Source organism: Mustela putorius, unplaced genomic scaffold (genome assembly GCF_011764305.1).
Source record: "Mustela putorius furo isolate JIRA1106 unplaced genomic scaffold, ASM1176430v1.1 tig00003853_pilon_pilon_pilon, whole genome shotgun sequence".
NCBI classification, from domain to species: Eukaryota; Metazoa; Chordata; class Mammalia; order Carnivora; family Mustelidae; genus Mustela; species Mustela putorius.
This window is the reverse complement of record NW_025422005.1, coordinates 50,923,009-50,948,979: the sequence shown is the minus strand read 5'-3', so window position 1 is coordinate 50,948,979 and position 25,971 is coordinate 50,923,009. Positions and strand designations below refer to the sequence as shown.

At 34.1% G+C, this 25,971-nt stretch overlaps 1 protein-coding gene across 2 annotated transcripts in view; it reads right to left on the bottom strand.

The window, feature by feature from the left end:
- Positions 1 to 217: 217 nt before the first annotated feature.
- ATG4C (autophagy related 4C cysteine peptidase) overlaps positions 218 to 25,971 on the bottom strand; it is a 75,832-nt gene continuing 50,078 nt past the window's right edge. For both annotated transcript variants that reach the window (XM_045064655.1, XM_045064654.1), the window contains exons 8-11: positions 24,076 to 24,154; positions 23,343 to 23,419; positions 16,403 to 16,522; positions 218 to 2,073 (exon numbers count right to left, since the gene is read on the bottom strand). In XM_045064655.1, the coding sequence (XP_044920590.1) occupies positions 1,906 to 2,073; positions 16,403 to 16,522; positions 23,343 to 23,419; positions 24,076 to 24,154 (444 nt within the window). In that variant the 3' untranslated portion in view covers positions 218 to 1,905. The remainder of the gene's footprint in view (positions 2,074 to 16,402; positions 16,523 to 23,342; positions 23,420 to 24,075; positions 24,155 to 25,971) is intronic.

The window sequence follows — 25,971 nt, the reverse complement described above, 5'->3', positions numbered from 1 at the left end:
TGCTCCCCAAAGATGGGGACGCCTGGGTGGCTCAGTGGGTTAAGCCTCTGCCTTCAGCCCAGGTCATGATATCAGGGTCCTGGGATTGAGTCCCGCATTGGGCTCTCTGCTGGACGGGGAGTCTGCTTCTTCCTCTCTCTCTGCTTGCCTCTCTGCCTACTTGTGATCTCTCTCTGTCAAATAAAAAAAAAAAAAAAAAAAAATCTTTAAAAAAAAAAAAAAGAAAGAAAGAAAATGGTCCCCAAAGATGGTGAGAAAATAGTAGAATGCAAGAATATAAGTCTAAACTTTTATATAGCTCTTGTAAGAGAATACTTACAATCAGTTCTGATTCATTGGAAGGTATGAGTACTCTCATTTGATGTGTTTGTTGTAAAATCCTGTGAATACTGCAGGTACATATAAAGAACAAACTGCAATAGTTTAGACAATACAACTACAGTGCATAAAATCGGGCATAATATTGGCTTCGTATTCTTGTAATGCTTTGACATTCTAGGAAAATTAGTACTGGACTTAATTTGTCCAGATTTTATCTGGAATAAAGGAAAATTTTAGATTTTAGGCCATTTTTATCATTGTAGTAAATTGTTCTCACAGGGAAATGCCAAACCTGATTTCTCTCATCAGGCATATTAAAGCAATTGCCCCCTCTGTTTCTGTTTTGTATGCAACTCTAAACCTAACAAATAGGCTTTCTGATGGAAGAGATCAATGACTTTAAAAGATACACAGTTTTATGTCTTTATAAGTCACCTTTCTGCACTGAAACATGAAAGCTCCATAAAGTAAGTTAATATTTTGCTTTCAGAGAAACAATATTACTTGCCTTCATTATAAATAAATAGACTTCATATAAGACAATGATTTTTTCAAATTAAAGAACTAAAATAATCCTATTAAAACCAAACAAATATACTTTATGTTCTCACATCTTTATTAAAGTACATAATCCTGGCTGAATAATAACTCTTATATTTTTATATCACATATTTGCCTTTCAGTAACACATAACACACTTAAGGCAGAATTACCTTATAGATAGCCTCAACTTCTAAATACCACTACAGTGATTCATACAAATAGCAAAAATCACATTGAGGAGCATTTACTGATATCTTTCTTAGTCCTTATCTTTAGATTTAAAAACTCCATAGTAAGCAGAATTCCATAAAATTCCATTTTTGAGACAGGAAACAAACAGTACTACTGCCTTAAAATTGCCTTTATCTGATTTGATTAGATGAAGTTATTAATAACATAACCTTTAAATTTCTGGGGAACACCAATACTTTATATTCACTCCTCAGAGAAGACTTGATAGCAAGCAAAATGAGGAGCCATTATAAAATCATACTGCTAAGTATTACATTAACTTACAATTCTACTTATATAATTGTATGCATATCACAGCTAACAACTGCTGTTTAATATATCCAGATACATCCATAAGTATCCTTTGGTTGCATTAATATGAGGAGGCTATGCAGAAGGTTCATTCTCTGGTCTTCTGGTTGTTAGTGTCTAAGTGGAAGCTTTCAAACTTATTTGGTGATTCTGATTTGGGGACCTATATCACAAACCCTTCAGGAGACTAGTGGCCTCAGGTGGAAGAATCTGAAGACTGGAAGGCTTACAATTAAGTTAGAGTTAACGTTAGCAGATCTTAGGGAAATAGGAATGCAGCCAGAATCACTTGATATTTATTAGAAATAAAGATTCATTAAATCATTTCTCTTTCAGAAAAATATCTCTAAAACTTGTATATTTCCAAATGTTCTTTTTTAAAAAGAACATATAAAATTAAGATATTTGTGAAAATAAGCCAGTTTCGAGTAAACTTGTTTCTCTTCATTTTTCCCCCTGCAGAGGAGTTCTTCTCAACAAGCACAAAAACACTAATCTTTAGAGCAAGACAAATTCTTCTGTGCTAAATCTTTTTAATCTTTTCTTTTCATCCTCTGAGAAAAGGTCTTCTTCATTGGTTGTAGTAGATGTAAAATCATAGTCTCTGGAATGACCATTTACAAAAGTAAATAAGGGATATTTCTCCTTAGAAGAAATTTTCAGCATCTGTAACAGAAAGTACAGAAAAATCACTTATGCAAAAGTGTACACTAGGACCAAACAACGAAATCTAATGTTTTAGCCCTGAATCTCTCTTGTTAGTTTCTCTCATTTACATTTATCCAGTACCACTGTTTCACTGTTCTCACAAAAGACAAAAAGTTAATTAGCATTGCAGAGTTTACTTATAGCTAAATACCTGCTTCTCCATTTAAGAGTAGATCATCAAAATTAAGTACATTATCATTCACTTCCTACCCCCACCCCTAACCAAAGTCAGTCTTCTAATCACCTTCTGTGATTTAAAGGTTTACTAAAGAATCAAGATTTCTCTTCTTTTGGTAGTAACAGACAATAAAACAAAATGGTATTACTGACTATGGTAAAATACTATGAAAGACTGTTACCATTACACAGAAGAAAAACCATTAAACTGAGTCAAAAGGCCCATTCTAAACTCAGTTCTACAACTCACCTTGATGAGACCTTGGACAAAATCACTCTACCTGACTATCGTCTATAAAATGCAGCAAAAGATAGCCAATCTTCTTACCTCAGAGAAATGTTAAATTGGCCAAAAGCAGTAATAAAAAGCTATTTTTAAAAATTTAGTCTTTTCATAGTCACATATTTAAAAAAATATTTTTTCAATAATTTGGTAAACATGAAAAATAGTGTTGTTATAGATAGTAATAATCCATACCTTACATATTACCTTCTTAAAGCTACATAATTCAAAAGTGAAAAAAGCAGTACCTGGAATTTTGTGGCAAGACCCAACAACCTTATAACCTTTGTCAATTTGGGATACGGTAACAATCCAACAACCCATTCTAAACCACTTTAAAACTTTCTTTTAAATAAATTCTATTAAAAAATTAAAACATTAAGAGTGAATAAAATTTTTGAATGACATTGTGGTAGAAACAAACTTTTCTATGGATAACCAGGACCTGTAAGGATTCTGAGAAATTTATTGAATTACAGAGAATGCTGAAAAAATACCAACAGTATTTACACATCATTAATCATGATCAATTAATTATAATTTGTTTCTAAAGGATAATTTCAGGGGTAAAAACTAAATTCTCCCAAATGTCAATATTCAACTGAAGGATCATCAAATTCTTATATATTGCATTTATAGATTCTCTTGAAATGTGGCTTAAATAAATATAAAGCTCTAGCATACAGATACAATGTTAAACTTAAAATGTTAAATGTTTCAATGAGACAGTTACTATGAAATACATTTTTAAGACTGAATGGGAACGAACCATTTAGAAATAATTAAGTACTTAGAAAAAATTGGATGTAATGAAAATCATAACCTATTATTCAAATTGCTCTCCTAAAGTATACATTGCTCGTTTATTTTATTTACATTCTATAAAAAAAGGGAAGAAAGAAGGAAAAGTGCAGAAGATAAAAATAATGTGATCAAGCCTCTTTCACCTCCAGCTAATGGCTGGAATACAGCTGAAAATTGTCATTTTATATTCATTTAATGTTACTTATAAAAGTTAATATCTAATGGGCATTGTATCATTTTCAAATCAGCACAACAAAGCTAATATTATCATCTCTTCATCCTTTCTTTCAAGATCAATAAAGAAGTCATTTAGGTTTATTAGCAGCTCATCAACTAAGATTCAAATCTGTGACCCAGGGCAAAATGTCAGAAAGGGGATCTTTGTCCTTTAATTACAAAATATACTTACTTTTTGCAAACTCACTTGTAGTGTAAGGCCCCCTTATATGTATTTATTGATTTAGGCTTTAAGAACTATAGTTTTTCTAACTTTTTTTTTTTTTTTTTGAGGGGGGAAAATTTCTTTCTTTCTAAAATTGACCAATGTGACATTTGTTTTCTTTTTGAATTTGGTTACTCGACACCATATTTTCTTTTTTTTAATTAATTATTTTTATTAACATATAATGTATTATTTGCCCCAGGCGTACCGGTCTGTGAATCATCAGGCTTACACACTTCCCCGCACTCACCATAGCACATACCTTCCCCAATGTCCATAACCCAAGTACCCTCTCCATAGCCACCACCTCCTTTCCCCCAGCAGCCCTCAGTTTGTTTTGTGAGATTAAGAGTCTCTTATGGTTTGTCTCCTTCCTGATCCCATCTTGTTTCAAGTTTTTCTAACTTTTCTTGAAACTATAATGTCTCTAAAAAATAAAGCCTATTTTAAATATACATATTAAAGGACAAGTGAGTTGGGCAGTAAGGTAAGTGATAACCTATCAGTACATAAATATGATATGATAGGGAAGAAATAATTTTAGAACATAAATATGGCATGCCAAAGGAAACATTAGAAATTATTGAGCTTACTCTCATTTTATAAATGGGAAAACTGAGCTCCCAAGGATTTAAATTACTTTCCCAAGATGACTTAACAACAGCAGCAGCAACAATAAAAAGAGATCAACTAATAAGGAATTATTGGGAATATTAGGCCTCAACCACTTATCAATATGCCTTTTTAAACATTTTTCCCAGCTCCTAAGCACCCTATCAAGAATGTTTTTTCAGACTTGTTAAAAAAAAAAAAAACACTGATTTGAAAATTTGATTCTAAAAACTTTTATCAAAAGTGAAAACTTTAGTCTTCTTTTCTTGTATTACAAGTTAAAACTAAGCTTAAAGTCGCTCTATGATGGATTACATAAAAGCTACATGAAAAAAAAATCTAAACTAGATTATGTATGATACAGGGTATTATCAATTGAGATATACAAAATAAAAGATAACAAAAACTTGGGAAATTATGTAATGTTAAAAGAAAAAATAGGATATAAAGTTATATATAAAATATAATCTCAGTCATGTTAAAATCATTTTAAATATGTATTTTCAAAAGGCTAGTAGGAGATACAACAAAATATAAAGTTTTCTATGAACAAAAGACTTAGTGGTGATTTTTTGTTAGACTTCTAATTTCCAAACTTTCTAACATGTATATCTTAGATAGTTAGGAGAAAACCATTTTTTAAAAAATTTAAGATAACTGAGTTTACTATCTCACGGTTGCTTTTCAAAAGGTGATTCAATGGTTTGCTCAACAATAATTTTAGAATAGGCAAGCCTTCTTCTGTTGTATTTTATTAACATAATCAAAGATACACTAAAGCAGCTTTATTATCTAACAGGCAAAATCAGGGACGCCTGGGTGGCTCAGTTGGTTAAGCGGCTGCCTTCGGCTCAGGTCATGATCCCAGCGTCCTGGAATCAAGTCCCACATCGGGCTCCTTGCTTGGCGGGGAGCCTGTTTCTCCCTCTCCCTCTGCCTCTGCTGCCACTCTGCCTGCCTGTGCTCGTGCGCTCTCTCTCTCTGGCAAATAAATAAATAAAATCTCTAAAAAATAATAATAATTAAAAAATAAAAGGCAAAATCATTTTTCAGGAGTTCAAATAATTTATCACATTTTTCCCATGTGCTAAGTTGACAGGTTTCAAAATCTAGAAAGGAAAAAGCTGGAGGACATAAGTTAAGCAATTTCTTCCTCCATAATGCTCATAGGTGTGAGGAAGAACAGAAATAGAACGAGGAGATGACCTCTTCTTCCCCAGGGTAAAAAAACCTTTAGCTCTAGCTTCTGCCACCACACATGTAAAATTATAACCAGTACAGAGCAATCGAGACCTATGTGGTCTATATTCAAAACTATATTCACAGTGGAGCTACATTTTATGTAGTGGTTAGGTTCTAAAGTCAGCCCACTATGTGAAAATCAAACAGTCAAAATCAATATAATTAAAATTATCTTCAAAAGGCCTTTAAATTGTTTAAAGGGTGTTATGCATAGTCTTGTGTGTACAAACCTATTCTATAACATGGAATAGTTGTACATGTAGTACAATTGTACATGTAGTACAATACACTACAGTCTATATTAATTTAGAGTATGTAATAAAGAGTACACATGGAAAAACATGTTCCTGTTTTATTGCAAGAGTTCACGTAGTTAACTGAAGTAAGTTAAATGAGCATGTGATACTCATTCCTCTCTGTTTTCTCTCTGCTCAATCTTAAATTACTGTAACCCAACTTTTACCCCTTGCCATACTGAACATACTCTCTTCTGGTTCTCAAATTAAAAAAGCTTTTATTAGTTCCTATTCTCTTGATAGTTTTATAGTAATCGACACTGCTAAGCATTACTTTCTTAAAATACTCACTCCCTTTGATTTCTGCAATATTTTGCTTTCCTGTTTCTCCTATTCTCTAAACCATTTCTTCTCTCTCCTTCATTGACTCTATTTATTCCTACATCCCCAAATGCAGATATTAATCAGCTATTGATCCTTTATCTTCTTTATATAGTTCATGTTCTCAAAAATATTATCTATTCTTAGTTTCAGCCATTTCTCTGTTAGGCTTTGTTATTATCCATAATTTACAGTTGAGGGAACTGAAAAATATTGAGGGGTTAGGTGACTTGTGCAAGTTCACATAGCCAGTAACTTGCAGAGCCAGCATTTAAACTTAAGCAGGCTGGTACTGTTATAACCACTATACTATACCGCCTCCTACAGTAAGTAGAGGCATGCTGCAATATCAACTCAAACTGATGATCATTTCTGCCTCCCCAAATTAGCTCCCTTCCAAACTTCTCCAGGTTTCTATCATTGACAACGTCATCTTTATTAGTTAGGAATGGTTTTTGTGCCAACTGACAAAAAGATAAAATACAGCAATGGTTTTAGGTACCAGGAATATAACAAAAGAGTCTGACAATGCTACCTTTGGTTAATTGATGTCAGACAGTTCCTACAATTCTCTTGGCCTTTCCCTCATGGTCACAAAGAACTACAGAAACCCCAGGTGTTGCGTTCACATTCAAGGCAGGGGCAGGTAGATATAAAGGGAGTGACAGAAACACATCTAAATCTACCATTTTATCAGAAGAGCAAATTTTTCCCCAGATATTTCCAACACACATCCCCTTGTATTTCACTGGCCAAACTGTGCTTAAATACAAGGGAGACCAAGAAAAATGAATATTTGGGCACACTGTTCCCCCAAATTACAGGATTCTCTCAGCCAAACAATAAAAAAGAGAGGTGGATATTGAACAGGTAACTAATGGTGCTTGCACACTATTCGGAGAGGAGAACTATGATAAAAATAAAACAGGGTTGGGTGCCTGGGTGGCTCAGTGGGTTAAGCCACTGCCTTCGGCTCAGGTCATGATCTCAGGGTCCTGGGATCGAGTCCCGCATCAGGCTCTCTGCTCGGCAGGAAGCCTGCTTCCCTCTCTCTCTCTCTGCCTGCCTCTCCGTCTACTTGTGATTTCTCTCTGTCAAATAAATAAATAAAATCTTAAAAAAAAAAAAAAAAAAACAGGGTAATGTGGTAAGGAAGGCAGGAAGGCTCCTGTAGGTTCTCTGGTCAGAAAAAGCCAAGCTGAGACCCAAATAATAATAATACGCAATCACACATTAGAGTTCTAGGAGAAAAACACTCCAGGTAGGAAAATCAGCTAGTACAAAGGCCTAGGATGCCAATACACTTAGCATGTTCAAAGAACAGAAAGAGGGCCCGTGTGGCTCAAGGATAGAGGAAAAAAGGAAGAATGGTTGGTACATAAAAGCCAGATCATCCAGGCCCTTGTTAGCCACATTAAACATTCTACCTCCTAACATTCAACCATAAACATTCAGTAACACTCTACTGTAATGTTTCTGCTCATGATATCCTGTCATCTAGCTGCCCTTCCTACATCCTTTCTGATCATACAAACTCAGTCCTCAAAGTTCCAGCCCAAAATCTACTGTCAAGTACCTCATTCTGAAGTGCTTATGACTTTTCCCAAAGTTCTACAGATTTGTGTAGCACAAGGATTACAAACAGGGACTATGGAACTTAGTCTCTGCTAAAACCTGGCTAATACCTACAAACTGTATGACCCTGGGCAAGTTACTTAACAAGACTGTCTCGTTTTCTTTAGGCTGTAAAATGTCAGTATTGATAGCATCTTTGCCACAAAGTTGTTGTGAGGAAAGCACTCAGATTACCGGGCCTCTAATATGTTGGCTATTATTACTGTCATTATTATCACAATGTTAGCATTTACTAAATATATTTTTACAGTAATTTTTTTTAAAGATTTTATTTATTTATTCGACAGAGAGAGATCACAGGTAGATAGAGAGGCAGGCAGAGAGAGAGAGGGAAGCAGGCTCCCTGCTGAGCAGAGAGCCCAATGCGGGACTCGATCCCAGGACCCTGAGATCATGACCTGAGCCGAAGGCAGCGGCTTAACCCACTGAGCCACCCAGGCGCCCCTACAGTCATTTATTTTTAATATCCACTTCATGTCTTCCCAATAAACAGTAAGTCCCTTAAGATTTTAAAAGAAATCAGAGTTCTTATCATTAAAACCCAGAAAAAGACCTATGAAAGAAAAATATCCCTCAAATTTCACTTGGAAAGTATAGGACTAGGAGGGGAAATATAATCATGAACATAAACCTGACACACTAAGGTATTTACAAAAATACATTTACCAAATAGCAATGGGTATGAGAAACTGCATACCCCTGGAGAAAAGGGAATGTTTGTTCTAGAAGAAGAAGCAAACTTATTCTCTTGCTTTGTGAGATGGAGTAAAAGTTATGTAGAGAATGATTCCAGCTCAATATAGGAAATGCTTTTTTAACAATAAGGATCTGTCCAAAAATTGAAAAGACTTCCAGGAAAATACTTAGCTCACCATTACCTGAAATGAAGATTAGATAGTCAACTGTCCAGACCATGTGGATTGATGGATAAAGAGGAGACTATAGAGAATAGTGTTTATGAGCGCATATTCTCAAAGTCAAAGTGTCTGAGGTTTAAATCTCAGCACTATCATTTATTAGTTGTGACCTTTTTATGAAGGTTACTGAACCTCTGTAAGGACAAGATTCGTCATGGAAGGCAGCTATACCACCAAAGTAAGATTCCTCATATGTACAAGGGGATAACAGTATCTACCTCAGAAGGTTTGTGTAGATTAAATGAGATAATATATATCAGGTGTGTAGCACAATATCAAACATATGGTAAGGACTCCACAGACGTTAGGTCTGGATTGAATAACCCCTAAGATCTCCAAGATATCCAGGATTCAATGGCTATAATATACGTTTGTTCTATAGCTAGAGGACAGCTGGATACTTGTAAATATTTTTATTATAATTTATAAATTAAAAATTTATAATTTTTATTATTTTATTAAAAATAACCCCTAAGATCTCTTAGATATCTGGGATCCAATGGCTGTAAATCATGTTTGTTCTGTAGCTGGAGGACAGCTGGATACTTATAAATATTTTTTCCTGTGTGGACATTCATTCCATAATCAAACAATTTCCTAATACTCACATTTTTATTTGAGATTTTCTGCTCAAACATCAGTACTATTAGGTAGTTAAGTTTTATCATTAAAAAATAGTATTTTATTTTACAATTATCTTTAGGCTGAGAACAAGTAAAAAAAAGGAAGAACAGGGGATGTGAGATAAGATAAAAATAATCTACATCAGGCCTTTTTATAAGAAAGCAGAGCAGTGGAGACATAATCTAAGTCAGGGATTGGCAAAGAGATGTGTTGGCAGGATACTTATGAAAAGTGAGCAAGTTCACCCTGCAGAACGTGGAGAGTCAATTCAATAGGAAGACCTAACAATACTGAATTTGTATGTAATCAAAATATACAAAACAAAAGGCAAGAGAACTTGAAGGAGAAATGAACAAACCCACAATTACAAGTGGAAACTTTTATCACATATCTTACATACTATGCAGGAACAAAAAGGACATGAAAAAATTTAACAACACAGCTAACTACTGAGAGACGAGAAAGGGAGGGAAGGAGAAGATTGTTAATAGAAAGATCAAAGACAGGATTAAACAGAACTGTTCCATAGAGGTCCTAAAATCTAAAGAAGTGGAAGATGGAAGAGGTATTGTTTTAGATGCATACCAGTAAACCTGACTTCATCATATTCACCTGACTTCCAAATTTTCCACCTCTCTCAATTCTCCCAGATCCCTATCCAGAGAGATTCCATGATTGACCATTTCAATGACATAAAAGATACTCCTAACTCTACCAGAAATTCTGCTATCTCTAACACACCAGACTCTATTGCTCATCTTATCTGCTCCCAAATCAAGGTTTCAAATTCTTAAAAGCAAGTCATGAAGATGTATCAGTTAGGTTCATTGTAATTAGGAGGACCCTCACTATTCTCTTACAGATTTTTACCAGTTTTAATGTGGTAGGTTTAAATAGGGCAGATACTGTGGACCATGTAAGACTTTTATCTGGACATTAAGGAAAATGAAATGGATATACTTTATAAAATTTGTACTCCCCAAATTAAATTATATGTTTCCTGTTTTTCTTGTCCATAACACTATATTTTTATGGAATTTTACATTTTTGTTATCCACTTATTTGTTGATTTAATGTTCATCTTGTCCACTTAGACTGTATGTTCATGAAGTTAGAAGTCATAACTTTCTTGTTCACAAGTGCATACCCAGCACCAAACAGTCATTCAATATAGTGAGTACTTACTATGGGCCAGGCAGTGTTGTAGAAGCTTTGGGATACATCAGTGACCTAAACAGGCAAAACATTCCTGCCCTTGTGAAGTTTATATTCTACTGGGGAAGACAGGTAATAATAAATATAATAATAATATATATATAATATAATAAATGTAACAGTAATATAAGTAAATTTTATAGTGTATTAGAAAGTTGTAACTGCTAAGAAAAAAATAAAATAACTAAGGTAAGAAGGAATGGTGGAGGACACGGCACCTTTAAATAAGGTGATCAAATTAGGCCTCACTGAAGCGCCTTAAAGGAAGCAAGGATTATCAGTCCTACGGATAATCTGAGGAAAAAAGCATTCCAGTCCTTTGCAACTAGGGTAGATATCTGCAAGGAGGCCAACATGACTGACGCAGAGTGAAAGAGGGTAGAGTAAGGGATAAGGGGTTGAGGTAAGGGAATGGGGCATGGAAACATACATCACCTGGGGTCGTAGAGGATGTGATAAGAACTTTTTATTTATAAGTGAACTGAAAAGTCAATGCAGGTTTCTGAGGAAAAGAGTGGTGTGCTTTGACTTTGGTTTTTAAAAAATCAGTAAGGCTGCTAAATCAAGAACAGGTTTGTGGGGCTCTCTGCTAGGGAGGGAGCCTGCTTCCTCCTCTCTCTGCCTGCCTCTCTCCCTACTTGTGATCTCTGTCAAATAAATAAATAAATCTTAAAAAAAAAAAAAAAGAAAGAAAGAAAGAAAGAATAGGTTTGGGGGAGGAGGTTTAGAAACAAATTAGGCCATTGCAGACCACAGTACTATCAGCAGAGATATGAAAAGTGGTCTGATTCTAGATATATATTGAACATCTAACTGATTATAGGATATGAGAGAGAGTAAGAAGGTAAGGATAACCCCAAGCTTTTGGCCTTAGCAGATAAATTTGCCCTTAAATGAGAAGAGGAAAATTATGAGCAGAAAGAGGCTTGAAAAGGAAGATCAGAATCTGATTTTGGAAATGTATATCAGACATACATAGGATGCTGAATGCATTTGGACATATGTAATCTTTAACTGGAAAGAGAGGTTTGAGTTGAAGACATGATCTTGGTTTTAGCTGACTTATATTTGATATTTAAAGCTATAGGGCTAGAAGAGATCACCAAGATAAAAAAGACATTAGTACTGAAGACTAAGCAAGGGGGTGTTCCAACATTAAGAGACTGGGGAGAAGAGCAGACAAAGGAGAAATGAGAGGGAAAAACTAGTGAAGAATGAGAAAAATCAAGAGAGTGATTATAGAAGCCAAATGAAGAAGATGTATGAAGGTATAGTGAGTGTTCAGCTATGGCAAATATTAATGTCAGGATACGTGGGATGAAGACAAAGATATGACTAATGGACTTGGCCATGTGGAGTTTTGGCAGAATGGTAGGGGTGAGAGCACTCAAATCTTGTTGATTACCTGAACTGCCATATTAATGAACTAATAATTGTTTTCTCCTAGACACTCCGATGTAAAGCAGACTTGTTTAGGGTCTCCGCCTTTCACTTGCCCTCAAAACTGCTTGATCTTATAGACTCTACTTTCACAAACTCTCCGAATAATTCCTTCCTCTCCCATCCCACAGCACTGTCCTCATCCAAGTCTTTGAAAAAAGCATTACAAATCAATGAAGAAAGGTTAGCTTTTTAATAAATAATGCTAGAACAACCAGTTATCCATTTTTTTCCCAAAGAAGATGCAGATCTTAAGACATATACAAGTTTTAAATGTGAAACATAAAACTTCTGGAAGAAATGTAGAAATTCTGGAGAATTTAGGAATTCTATTTATGACTTTGGTTATTACATATTTCTTTGATAAAAAATTCAAAACCCATAAAAAAAAAAGATTTACTAATTTGACAAAAATTAAAGACACCCTTAACAAGTGAAAATAGTAGCCTGGGAGAATATATTTAAAACACATAGAGCCAACAAGTGGTAGGATCCAAAATTATAAATTTGATTTGATTTCCTTCAACTCAAATAACCGTACAGAGAATTAGAGAAAGGGAATAAATAAGAAATTCACAAAAGGGGAACCAAAGGACCAATAAACTTTGGTAAGATGCTCAATTCCACTATTAATCAGGGAAATACAAATTAAAACTACAAAGAAATACTTTGTAGCTATATTTATATTTATATCCATGAGATTGGATAAAAGTATAGAAGTCTTACAATATCGAGTTTTAATAAGGATGTGAATCATTGGAAATTTTCATAGACTCCTTGGTATGATTACTTTGGAGAGCATTTGACAATATCTAGCAAATCTAAAAATATGCACACCCTGAGACCCAGCAGTTCTACTCTGCTGTGTCTAGGGTATCTACTGTAATAATCCCAGTTAACATAGTACATGTAAATGAAGAGATAAGAACAAGGATATTCTTAAAAACATTATTTGTAATTGGAAAATGAAACAAGCTAGATGACCATTAACAAAAGACAGTTTAAATAAAAAGTAGTAGATTGTAAAATGTACTACTATTCAGCAGTTATGAATAAGCTAGACCAATCCATATAGATCTAATTTCTAAGTCACTATTTAATGAAAAAGCAAATGACAGGATATAAACATTTTCATATAAACATATCATTTGTGATAAATTTACTAACACGCAAAGTAGTATATATGGTTTATGTATATATAAAGAATGAATATTATATACTAACATAGGATAATAGTTACCACTGGGAAGAAAGGAAGAGAATAAGGTTGAGGAAGGTTAAAATGCTTCAGTTATATATGTATTTTTTTCCCTTATGCTCAATGGTAGCACATGGGTATTTATTATGTTATTCTCTATATTTCTGTATGCTTGAAATTAAAACTAATTTAATAAAATCAACATATTGCTAAATTACAAGACTCTTCACAATAGTATCCAACTTCCTCTTCTAGCCTCATCCTTTGCTGTTTCCTACAGCAGTGTTTTCCAAGCCTTGGACACACATATACCCTCTTCATTATTTTTTTATGTACACCATCTCTGTTACGATTAAGGATTCTTTTTTTTCCATAGTTTTTAACTTAAATAGCCTTGTACAAATCATTAATTAACAGGAAATCACATGTTTAATATGCCAGTTATATTTTTCTAATATGAATATAAATAAATACATATGGATTAAAATATGTATCCTGGTGCTACCTAAAAACATCAAGTGTCACACTTTGGTTTGCAGTCTTACACCAATGGTTCTCAAATTTGGAATACAAGACTACTTGGGAGGCTTGTTAGAACTGGAGGCTCTCGGGCCATCGAGGATCCTAATTTAGGGAGTCAGAAGACAGAAATCCTACTCTACATGTACCCTTGGCACTAACAAATTGGACTATTTGCCATTCTCTAGTCAAGCTCTACATTTTCCTTTTCCAATACGTTTCCTCTTGTTATTTCCTCTGCTTGAAGTAACCTTTCTTTTCCTTACAGCAGTAAAAATTAAGCCTACACTTTAAGGGCCAAATTAAATATCACCATCACAATAAAGAACTTTGACTTGGATGTGACATTGCTCTCATTTCAACATCCTTCCTTCTGCTGTCAATTTGTTTCTGTTTCTGTACTAGTGCTTATCATATTCAATGTAATGTATGTGTATTTGTCTTATTCCCTCTCCTGGCCTACAAATGCTACTTGAGGGCAGAAACCTTATACCTGTTCAATAGTAGTATTATGGCTTGGTCATTTTATGCTCTCAACATGGTAGTTATTCAGATACTTGCTGGGCTGAGCTGTGCTAAACACTGAATTAATTTCACAATTTTTATTAACATTTTAAAAATCATGTAATATATGGCATTAGAATACTCATCCACACATAATAAATTAAACATGAGAATCTAGGCTACCTAGCTTTATTTTCAAAATGAGACAACTGAAATTATATCCTGCATTGAAACAAATAATATAAAATGTATTAATTTTTAAAAAGAAAAAAATAAGTTTAACATAAAAATGCCAAGTTCAGTTTTTAAGATGAAAAGGAAAACTATTTCACTTACAATTTTCCAAGCAAAAGTAAATGATCAAGTTATTAATCACCAAAGAGAGTTTTTGATACTGCTATGAAAAGCTATTAATTTAAGAACAAAACTATTATTTAAAGAAGTTAACTGACTCTGGAAAAATTCTCAGTACTTCAAAATGACATTTCAATATGGTTTTCCTTTATTTTAATATTGCATATTACTCTGATGCATCATGAGCAATAATTTCTAGGTATTTTTCCCATGTAAAAACAATATAAATATACAGGCAATATATATTATGTATGTGTGTATATATATATATATAATATATAAAACCGACAAAAACTGTTTTAATCAGAAAATATCAATATGCAACTCATTTGTTCATCTTGTTTTTTTTAATTTGGTAATGATAATTTGATTTGTTTCTATTCCAGGAATAGACCACTATTTTAAACACACTTATTTTCACCTAGACAGAAAATAAACTGGTAGAAACAGAAACGGCTTTAAAAGGGAAATGTTCATCAACATAAATCTATATTACAATATCATCTGGACTGTATATTTTAGCACATATTTTACATGATATTTTATAAAGACAGAATTGCCAAAGAAAAATTAAACAAATGTATATACTAACTTCAAACAAGAAAAGGGGGGAAATAGAGAAGACACATTTTGTTACATTCACTTGGCCCTCTGGGTTAAAAAGGAGAATGAAAAGACGACAACTATGAGAAATGAAGAATAAGGAAAGGTTCTCACATATCTCATTTTCTCCTCTCATTCATTTTTCTGTCATTTTCCTGTTAAATTTCCTCTTTTACATGGCAGGTCAAGTAAACTAAACTTAGCTTATATGAAACTTTTTATTCTATTTTTACATTGTAAAAATCAAATTTCAACCCACTGGGTCCATTTTCCAGAAGGAAACTAACTGGAAATTAAAGCAGTAATGAATACTATTATACCTGAACTCAAGTTGAAAATTCCAAAAAATGAATTTAGTATTGGTTTTACTTACCTTAAAATGATAGCCTATTATTACTGATACTAATAAAGACAGCCATCCATTTATGCTTACTTCCTAAATAATCTTTTTTATTTTCTAAAGTACTAAATATAGACAGATCTTAAGGTTCTATAAATGTTTTAGCAGTACTCAAAGATAAAAAAAATGCAGAAGTTTAAAGCTTATGAGAGGGAGTTAAATAAACCTATTTCAAAGATCCTGTAAGTAGAATAGATCAGATTAGACAAGCTTATTGGAAGGTAACAACACAGCTCATTTTATAAAGCAGTTCTGAGAAATCCAAAAATACCATTTCTCTTTAAAAAAAAATCAAAGAAGCACTTGAACTAACAGGAAATAATGCTCGATTTGGCTTGATCAAATACTTCATTAATTTTTTTCTACCCCCTAAGGTATTGTCCTTTTAAAATCCTCTTCAAATAAAATATAACCCTAATTGCTTGCACATGGCTAGTTTGCAAAGGGATTTTTATTTCAACAGTGCCACCTAGTGGAGCAATTGATACTTTCAACTGGTCACTAGTTGGTAATGTTCATTAGTCTCAAAGACTAGGAGTCCCCAAATAGTCTAATTTTCTGGCTCACAATAGTCCTAATAATATTAACAATCAAGAGGAAATTTTACCAAAGAATTATTTACAGAGTTTTGTCCTCTTATAGGTTATGTCTAATAAAAATTGGGTTATTTACAAATATTGTAATATTTTAAATAAAAGTACCTTAGTGATTTCTTCAGAAGCTCGTTTGAAGTCCTGAACGTTTCGACAGTAAAATCCTATCGTACAGCTAGGATCCATTTTTCGAAATGACATCTTTTTGGGAGATGGGCAGTGGAATGTCTGCAATTTTAAAAGTTCTTTAGGATTAATTTAGTTTTATTTGATGGACTTGAATATATACAAGATATTACTTAATTTAAAATTTGCCCTCTAGTTTTTCTCATAAATATGCTTTCATATTTCAAACAGCGTTTTAGACTATCCTCTGCAAATGGTCCTTTCCACTCTCCAAAGCTGTAAAACATGACAGCCACCATTATTTACATTCAAGTCAAATCTCCACCTTATGTGGCATTAGTGTCATTCTGTAAAAGAAAACAAGTGTGTCAAAGTGATATGCATTTCTAATACTTGCAGAAGGGAGGAAAAATGTGCCACTGGAAAAGACATACATAAGCTAGTACAAGGTTTAGAATCAAGTTAGTTGTTTCTATGATAGTTCAATTAAAGCTGGGTTGGTTTGGTTGCTTTTTTTAAGATTTTATTTATTTATTTTGAGAGAGAGAGAAGGAGCGGGGTGGGGGTGGGGCAGAGGGAGAAGCAGACTCGCTGCTGAGCAGGGAGCCCCATGCAGGGCTCAATCCCAAGACCCTGAGATCATTAGACCTGACCTGAAGGCAGACGCTTAACCAACTAAGCCATCCAGGCATCCTGAATGCTCAGATAGCTTGTCCTTAAAAATCACTGAGGCTACCAAAGTCTGTTTTTCTGTGTATAAAAAAATGCTTATATGTAAAAAAAGGAGGGCCTTAGAAATATATATATTCAAATTTGTTTATGTTTGTATAAGTGAACTTTAAGGATATACCAAAATTTTTTTTTTTTAGATTTTTTATTTATTTATTTGACAGAGAGAAATTACAAGTAGACGGAGAGGCAGGCAGAGAGAGAGAGAGGGAAGCAGGCTCCCTGCTGAGCAGAGAGCCCGATGCAGGACTCGATCCCAGGACCCTGAGATCGTGACCTGAGCCGAAGGCAGCAGCTTAACCCACTGAGCCACCCAGGCGCCCAAGGATATACCAAAATTAACAAGTTTAGGGGAGAGAGAGAAAACTGGGTAAATGGTAGACAGGTATGAGAAATTCTTTATTGTATATTCTATTTTTTTAATTGAAGAATAAGCTCAATTAAGACATGATCTTGGGGGGCACCTGGGTGACAGTTAAGTGACTGACTCTTGATTTCCACTCAGGTCATGATCCAGGGTTGTGAGATGGAGCCCCCATCTGACTCCACGCTGGGGATAGAGCCTGCTTAAGATTCTCCCTCCCTCTCCCTCTACCCCTCCCCCACTCGCCTGTGCACACATGTTCTTTCTCTCAAAATGATCCAGGCCGAATTTGAACTCATAAACTTAAATTTTCCCTACATTTAATATCTAAAACTAAGGGATTTTAACCTGAAACTATCAAAATACAGAAAAACATAGGCTTTCATATTTATGTTCATGGTAAATCAGTCAAAATAATTCTTTTCCCTCCCCCTATATCCATCCCAGTGATCCAATTAGTGTCCCATGTTACCACTAGAGACTATGCAAGCTCCTTTTCAAGCTCCTATTCAAGCTCCTTTTTTCCCTTATAGATAGTTCAATCATATATTAGATTCAAATTCTCTATCACTGCAGTAAATACAGGCCAAACAAATATGTTTTCAAAACTATAACTTCTAAGGCACCTGGGTGGCTCAGTGGTTTAAGCCTCTGCCTTCGGCTCAGGTCATGGTCTCGGGGTCCCGGGAGTCTGCTTCCCCCTCTCTCTGCCTGCCTCTCTGCCTACTTGTGATCTCTGTCAAATAAATAAAATCTTAAAAAAAAACCCTATAACTTCTATAAAATGCTTAACTAGTACTTTATATAGTGAGATCCAACCTAACTAAACTGGAGTCTCCAAAGTACAAGTCAACACAAGTATTGCCTTAGTTGGTCTTTTTTCAACACTGTGTCACCTGCCTTTTTTTATCTGTTTTACTGAAAACAGATCTGAAAAGGCACAGAATAACTACATAGACTTGTTAACAATATACAGGAATAGATTAGTGTACACGGCACAGACAGCTCTAGGTCATATTTACAAAAAGTTATTCTAGGAGTGCATGCATGCCTCAGTCGGTTAAGCCTCTTCCTTTGGCTCAGGGCAGGATCCCAGGACCTGGAATGGAATGCTGCATCTGGCTCAGCAGGGGGTCTGCTTCTCCCTCTCCCTCTACCCCTCTTCCCCACTTACATTCTCTCTCCCTCTCTATCAAATAAGTAAATAAAAAATAAATCTTTAAAAAAAGAAGTTATTCTACATACATATAAGCTATCTAAAAACAGTCCAACTCCTTCCAAAGCCAATAATAAGGAATGTTTATTTAGTTTTTACTACTTAGGGATAAGAAAGGACCAAACGTTTCTACAAGGTCCAACAAAATATTTTTTAAATTCATCTACGAGGATGTCCTATGTTTTTTTTTTTTAATTATTGTTTTCATGTAAGAACCAACAAGACTAAACCAAATCGTTTTAGTGTTGTTTCACTGTATTATCTCAATGATCATAGTAATGACAAATACTACATTGTTGTTCATAGTGTTTTGATATATACCAAGAACTTTTTATATTATTCGCAAAAACACAGATATAAATCTCCGATGACTGAAAACTAAAACTGCTATTGGGTGTTACTATATGAGTACTAGGATTCATATTACAAAGAGGCATTTTATAACATTAAAATTTAAAACTATATTTCTTCGTTCACCCAAGAAGATTCTGAAGTCAAGCCAACATTAATTTATAATTCAGAATCATGTCTATTTATTGCAGAACAAGTTAGACTAAAATATTTTCTAAGGGGTGTTACACAGCTATATTTACTTTGTGATAATTCTTTGAGCTATGTACTTATGATTTTTTTTTTAATCTTTACAATTCTGACGATTGGTAAGAGTAGCACCCTCTACTTTACAAACACATTTTAGGGAGTATTTACTAGATACAGTTCTGTGACAATGAAATATGTTTCTGAAAAAAATATATGACTAAAAAAAGAGTCAATTCCCATTTATTTCACTTTTCAATATATTATTTATTCACTGCCTCAACAAATAGTTATTAGGTACATACTAAATGCCAGGTACTACTCTAGGCTTATTTTCTGGAATAGTTGATCCTATTACCTAAACATACAAATAATACTGAAACAAATACTTTAAGGTGGAGCCTCCTAAGATAATTAGAGAATACCCTTACTACAAAACAAATCCTACTAACTGCAGTCCACATGTGTAATTCATAATGGGTACATGTTTCACTGATGAATTCACTCATCCATCTCTCTAATCAGTCACATCATTCTTAAATCTTTAATGCCACTATTCTCTGATTTTACTAGGGTAGATTAAAATAATCACTGCATAGACATTCTAAAACTTGAAACTGGGGGCCTAGGAATCACAACAGACTAACATGTCTATTAATAAGGCTTTTCCTGCCTTACTAGTGGAATATTAGTATTTAGAAAATCAAATATTGCCTTAATAATAGAATAGAATTTGTTATATAAGAGTTAGAATCTGTAATTCTGAAAGTATATCATAAATAACATGAAACAATAGTCTCTGGTTTGAGAAATCTTATTAAACATACACACACACACACACACAAATATGTATTTACACTGAAGATACATTATCTTCTAGTCCTCTCATCCCAGCAATTGATACTCTGCCTGAACCACTGATAGTTGGAACCCACAGTTCAACATACCCTCACTGCTAGAAGCCACTTGTGTTCTTCTCATTCCCTTTTAATTTCAAGCTGTTTTCCACAACTTTTTTCCTTAAGGTGCTCATGTTATTCCTTCATACCCTATTCTCTATATGAAAATTAGAGACATATATGCATTCATGACTACTTACGTTCACTTCACAGTGTTAAAAACTCTGTGTAGATAGAGATGAAGGAAATTCTCTTCTACAAAGTTAACATAAAAATTCAACAGTATAAACTAATATATTTTATAAGAACGTATCCCACAAGAATGGAAAATTAGTACAAATATATAATGATACAGAACTATAGGGAAGAAAACAATTCAACAAACAACTAACTAATGTGCTTAGGAGAGTGCCTTGCATATGGAAAGAGTTTAAAAAAGAATACTTGGGGGGTACCTGGGTGGCTCAGTCAGTTAAGTATTTTACTTTGGCTCAGGTCATGCATGATCTCAGAGTCCTGGGATTGGGCCCCATGTTGGGCTCCCTGCTCAGTAGGGAGTCTGTTTCTCCCTTGTCCTCTGCCCCTCCCCACCCCCCAATAAATAATAAAATCTTTTTTAAAAATAAAAAAGAGGGGTGCCTGGGTGGCTCAGTCAGTTAAGCATCTGCCTTCGGCTTGGGTTGTGATCCCCGGCTCCTGGGATCAAGTTCCACACGGGCTCCCTGCTCATTGAGGAGTCCGCTTCTCCTTCCCCCAGCCTTGTGTTCTCTCTCTCTCTCTTTCTCTCTTTCACTCTAGCTCAAATAAATAAAATTTAAAAATTTAAATAAAAATAAAATAGAATACTTGGTCTGATTTGGTTTCAGTATTTTAAAAGCTCAACTCTAAATATGTAGGAATTCAATACTGTAAGAAAAACAAAAGATGTAATCTGCTAAATTTCCTCTTCAATCTCAAATATTCAGATATCATACTACTTTCTTAAATATTCATAATCCTATTGGATTCAAGGCATTCACTCAAAGTATCAGGACTACTAGTGATTGAATACATGGAATTGAATAAAAGAGCTAAGATTTTAATTTCTCCATCTATTGACCAAAAACAAGTATTGATCAAAAAAAGTTTCTTTCCAAAAATAATTTTGGATGCCTAGGTGGTTCAGCTGGTTAAGCATCCGACTCTTGATTTCGGCTCAGGTCATGATCTCAGGGTTGTGAAAGTGAGCCCCATGTCAGGCGCCCTGCTTAGTATGGAGTCTGCTTGGATGCTTTCTCTCCCCTCTGTCCCTCTCCCTCAAATAATAAATGGAATCTTTAAAAAAATAATTTTGATCATTGAGGTATAAGCATGGTTTTAGAATGCTCGTATCATTATGTCAATCAACTGCAAAATTTCAGTAGCATAAATACACACAACCTACATAAGAAGTCAAGGATGTCAATTATATAGGGCAGTTAAAATACATTCTCCTGGAGCATTTTAAGCTTAAAATATGTTAAAAAGCAAAAAGTGAAATTTCATTTTTGTACAAAAGCAATTTGTTATAGTTTTTATGTTATACTCTCATAGAAAAATAAATGATACTATTCACTAAATAGCCTAAGATACATCCCTAAGCTGAGATAAATGAAAAACTATCCAGAGGAATTACCCAGACAGGTGGAGATACTCTACCAGCATCTCAAAAATATAAATCTAAACCCAATTTCTCAGTGTCCTACTGAGATAACCTATCATTTAAATACCACTAGATATTAATATTAGCTAGGATGCTATTACTAAAACAAGTATTAAACGATATTTCCGATTTGTCAAGCCTTTGAGAAATAGTGATCCATGCCCCTCAATTGATTACAATTATATTAAAAGTCTGTAAAAGGGGCATCTGCTCATCAGGGAGTCTGCTTCCTCCTCTCTCTCTGCCTGTCTCTCTGCCTATTTGTGATCTCTGTCAAATAAATAAATAAAATATTAAAAAAAAAAAAGTCTGTAAAAGCAACAACTGAGAAAACAAGAACCAAAACCATATAATAATTACATACCTCACTTATGCACTCTCAAAATTTTCTGAAAGAAAATACTGAGTCACATGGTGCCTGGCTGGCTCAGTTAGTAGAGCATGCAACTCTTGATCTCAGGCTTGTGAGTTCGAACCCCACAGTAGGCAAAGAGATTGCTAAGTAAGTATTTTTTAAATAATAATAAAACCTGGGGCGCATGGGTGGCTCAGTGGTTTAAAGCCTCTGCCATCGGCTCGGCTCATGGTCCCAGGGTCCTGGGATCGAGACTCTCATAAGGCTCTCTGCTCAGCAGGGAGCCTGCTTCCTCCTCTCTCTCTGCCTGCCTCTCTGCCTGCTTGTGATCTCTGTCTGTCAAATAAATAAATAAAATCTTTTTTAAAAATAAGTAAAATAAATAAAAAAAATTTAAAAATTAATAATAATAATAAAACTTAAAAATAAAATAAAATACTGGTTCACAAAAGACCCAACATAAAGGAAAAGAATATGTTAAGAAATCAGACCTAAAACAGGGGCACCTGGGTGGCCTAAAGGTCTGCCTTCCGCTTGGTCAAGTCCCAATTCCAACTCCCTTCCCAGCAGGGAGTCTGATTCTCCCTTGCCCTCTACCCCCCAACTGATGCTCTTCTTCTCTCAAATAAATAAATAAAATCTTTAAAAAAATCAGAGCTAAAACAAATATTAGAAACACAACTTAGCTCTTGAAAAACTTAGCTAGGGCCTAAGCCTCAACCACTATACTTAAAATAATTCAGCAGAGAGTCTCAAAACACTTTGTCATTCTAACCCATCTCCATCATCTTTTTCTTCCCCCTTTTTCTTTTTATTAAACATACCTAATATTTTAAATTTTTCAGTAATATTCAGCTATTTATCTACAAAATAACTTAGAGGCTTGATCATTTATTTTGGTAGGGCTGGGATATCTAACAAGTTAGAGACAAAGATAAATGAAGAAGAAAGTGTGTCATAAATTAAAATTCAGCAACAAATTATTTAACCTTTGACTACTGTGTGGAGTGTGGTTTTATAAATCAGTAAAATATTATTAACTTGTAATACCATAAAAGCATAGCTGTCTAGCACATCTCTACATACTTAAGAGTTTCCTTCATATTGTAAGAAAACAGTAGCAGCTCTTTATCCATAGTACCTCAAGAGGGAAATCCTTTATGCTGACATCTACAAAAGATTGGCAGTAATGAGGATCCATGTAAATCAAACTGTCATCTACAAGGACAAAACAGAAGACAAGTAATTCAAAAAACACCTTATTATTACACGGCTTACAATCCAATTTCTATGTAGAATAGCTGAAAAAAACCTGGGAATAACAGCTTGCCAGACTGATATTCATTGACTGAAACATAGGTTTGCACAGGACAGATTAACTTTTGCATAATCAAATATGCTTGTATAAGCAGAATTTTTATAAAGTGATGAGACTGTCATTTAATTTTTGGTCATAAAATTACTTTCACAAACACACAATTATATTCTACAGTTTGCATATGAAAAATGTATTGCACTACTTTATCCTGACAGGAAGAACATATTGCTTGTCATTTTATCATCAACTAGCACCACTAAAACTGGTAAAAAGTAAATATGTAAATAGTAACTGCCACAATGTGGCAGCAATGTCTTCTGAAGTTTAGTGAAACCAATAAATTATGCCTGTTTATGCAATAACAGAAATTAAACATACATTTTATAGAATCCAATTATGTTGTGGACCAAATGACAAATGAGTGGCTATGGTAGGACTGATGAATTTATAAGGTACTCATTTTGCTCTGTTAATCATTCTGTTTCCAAATGGTCCCAAATTAACTTTCCGATTTTAAAAGAAAAAATAAAGAAATATGTTTTATTAAATCACTGACCTTGAAATCCAGCAAAGTAGTATGACTGTTTAGGTTTGCCACCAATAATACCCACACAATATTCAAGGCTTAAAATACCCTGCCAAAAAAAATTAATTCAGATTTAGAGTCAAGAGGAAAATGGTAATTATTCAAAACAACCAAACTTATATTAGTAGTATTAATATGTATAGCAGTTTCCAAATTTCACCACCAGTTTTATGGTTAGTACATATGCTCCATATTTTAAAATCCTTTTATCTACCATACTATTTTCTATTTTCTTTAAATCACTCAACATTAACATGACTAAATCAACTGTTCTGATCAACATGTCATTCAACAACATTAACAACTACTGTCTGCCAGATACAGAAATAAATAAGGTCAGCATTTAAAGGCAATAAAACTCCTGCCAGAGCCCAAGCACTTGGCCTTTCGGTTAGCTGATGCAGCCTTATCATGATCAACACAGTATTTTCATCACATTTTTTGAAATACTAGAAACAGTCCTTAGACCTTATTACTGTTTTCACTGAACATCGAGTCTTAGACTATAAATAATTTTCTAATCAACATTCACATGACACTTTTTTTTATGTTATGTTAGTCACCATACAGTACATCATTATCACTTAACACATTTTTATGCTATTTCATAAATTTATTGGAATAAACAAAGATGAAAATAATTTAATCTAAGGCAAATAATAATTGTTACTGTTTTTAATGTCAATTTACTCATAAAATAACAAGGATACTTCAATAAATTATTTAGTGCATCCCTCAGCATCCACTTCTAAGTAGAATTCTATTTAAGTGGGTCAAATAATTCTAAATCTTTTTTTAAAGATTATTTTTGTGTTTTATTATTTATTTATTTGGGGGGAAAGGAGGGGACTGAGAGGGAGAGAGAGAATCTGGAACATACTCCAAGCTGCACACAAAGCCAGATATAGGGTGTGATCTCACAACCCTGAGATCATGACCTGGGCTGAAACCCAGAGCCCTACACTCAACTAACTGAGCCACCCTGAGCCACCCCAATAATTCTTAACCTTTTAAAACACATGTCCAGTGGAATCATGTAAAGTCTTGCAATAGTTTAGCTTATATTATGCATATAAATATATCATATAAAGTTAGAAAACACTAATAATGATAAAATGCACATTATAAAACCACGAAGTATTAAATAATAAACTTTCTTTCTCTTAAACGACAGGATGTTTTGAAATCTAGAAGACATAAAAATAACAAGTACATGGGGCACCTGGGTGGCTCAGTCGTTTAAGCATCCAACTCTTGGTTTCGGCTCTTGTCATGATCTAAGGGTTGTGAGATGGAGTCCAGCACTGGGGTCCACACTCAGCAGTGAGCCTCCTCCAGATTCTCTCTTTCCCTCTCCCTCTACCCCTCCCATGGATTTCTCTCTCTCTCTCAAAATAAATAAATCTTTAAAATTAATTAATTAATTAATAAAATACAAAGTATATGAACTAATTTTTTTTTCCCTTTAACAAGTAATCAAACCATAGAGTATTTTTTAAATTATTTTCTTAAAAATAATATGTGGTTGGATGCAGTCAGTTGAATGCCTGACTCTTGGTTTCCACTCAGGTTGTGATCTCAGTGTTGTGAAATGGAGCCCCACATTGAGCTTCATGCTCAACACAGAGTCTGCTTGAGATTCTCTCTCTCTCTCTCCCTCTGCCGCTCCCCACACATGCACTCTCTAAAATAAATAAATAAAATAAATATTTAAAAAATAATAATATGTGGTTGTTATTTTTAAAACATAGATGTATTTTAAAAAGTAAAAATTGGGAGGGACTGGATGGTTCAGTGGGTTAAGCATCCAACTCTTGATTTCAGCTCAGGTTTTGATCGCAGGATCCTGAGTTCAAGCTCCACTTT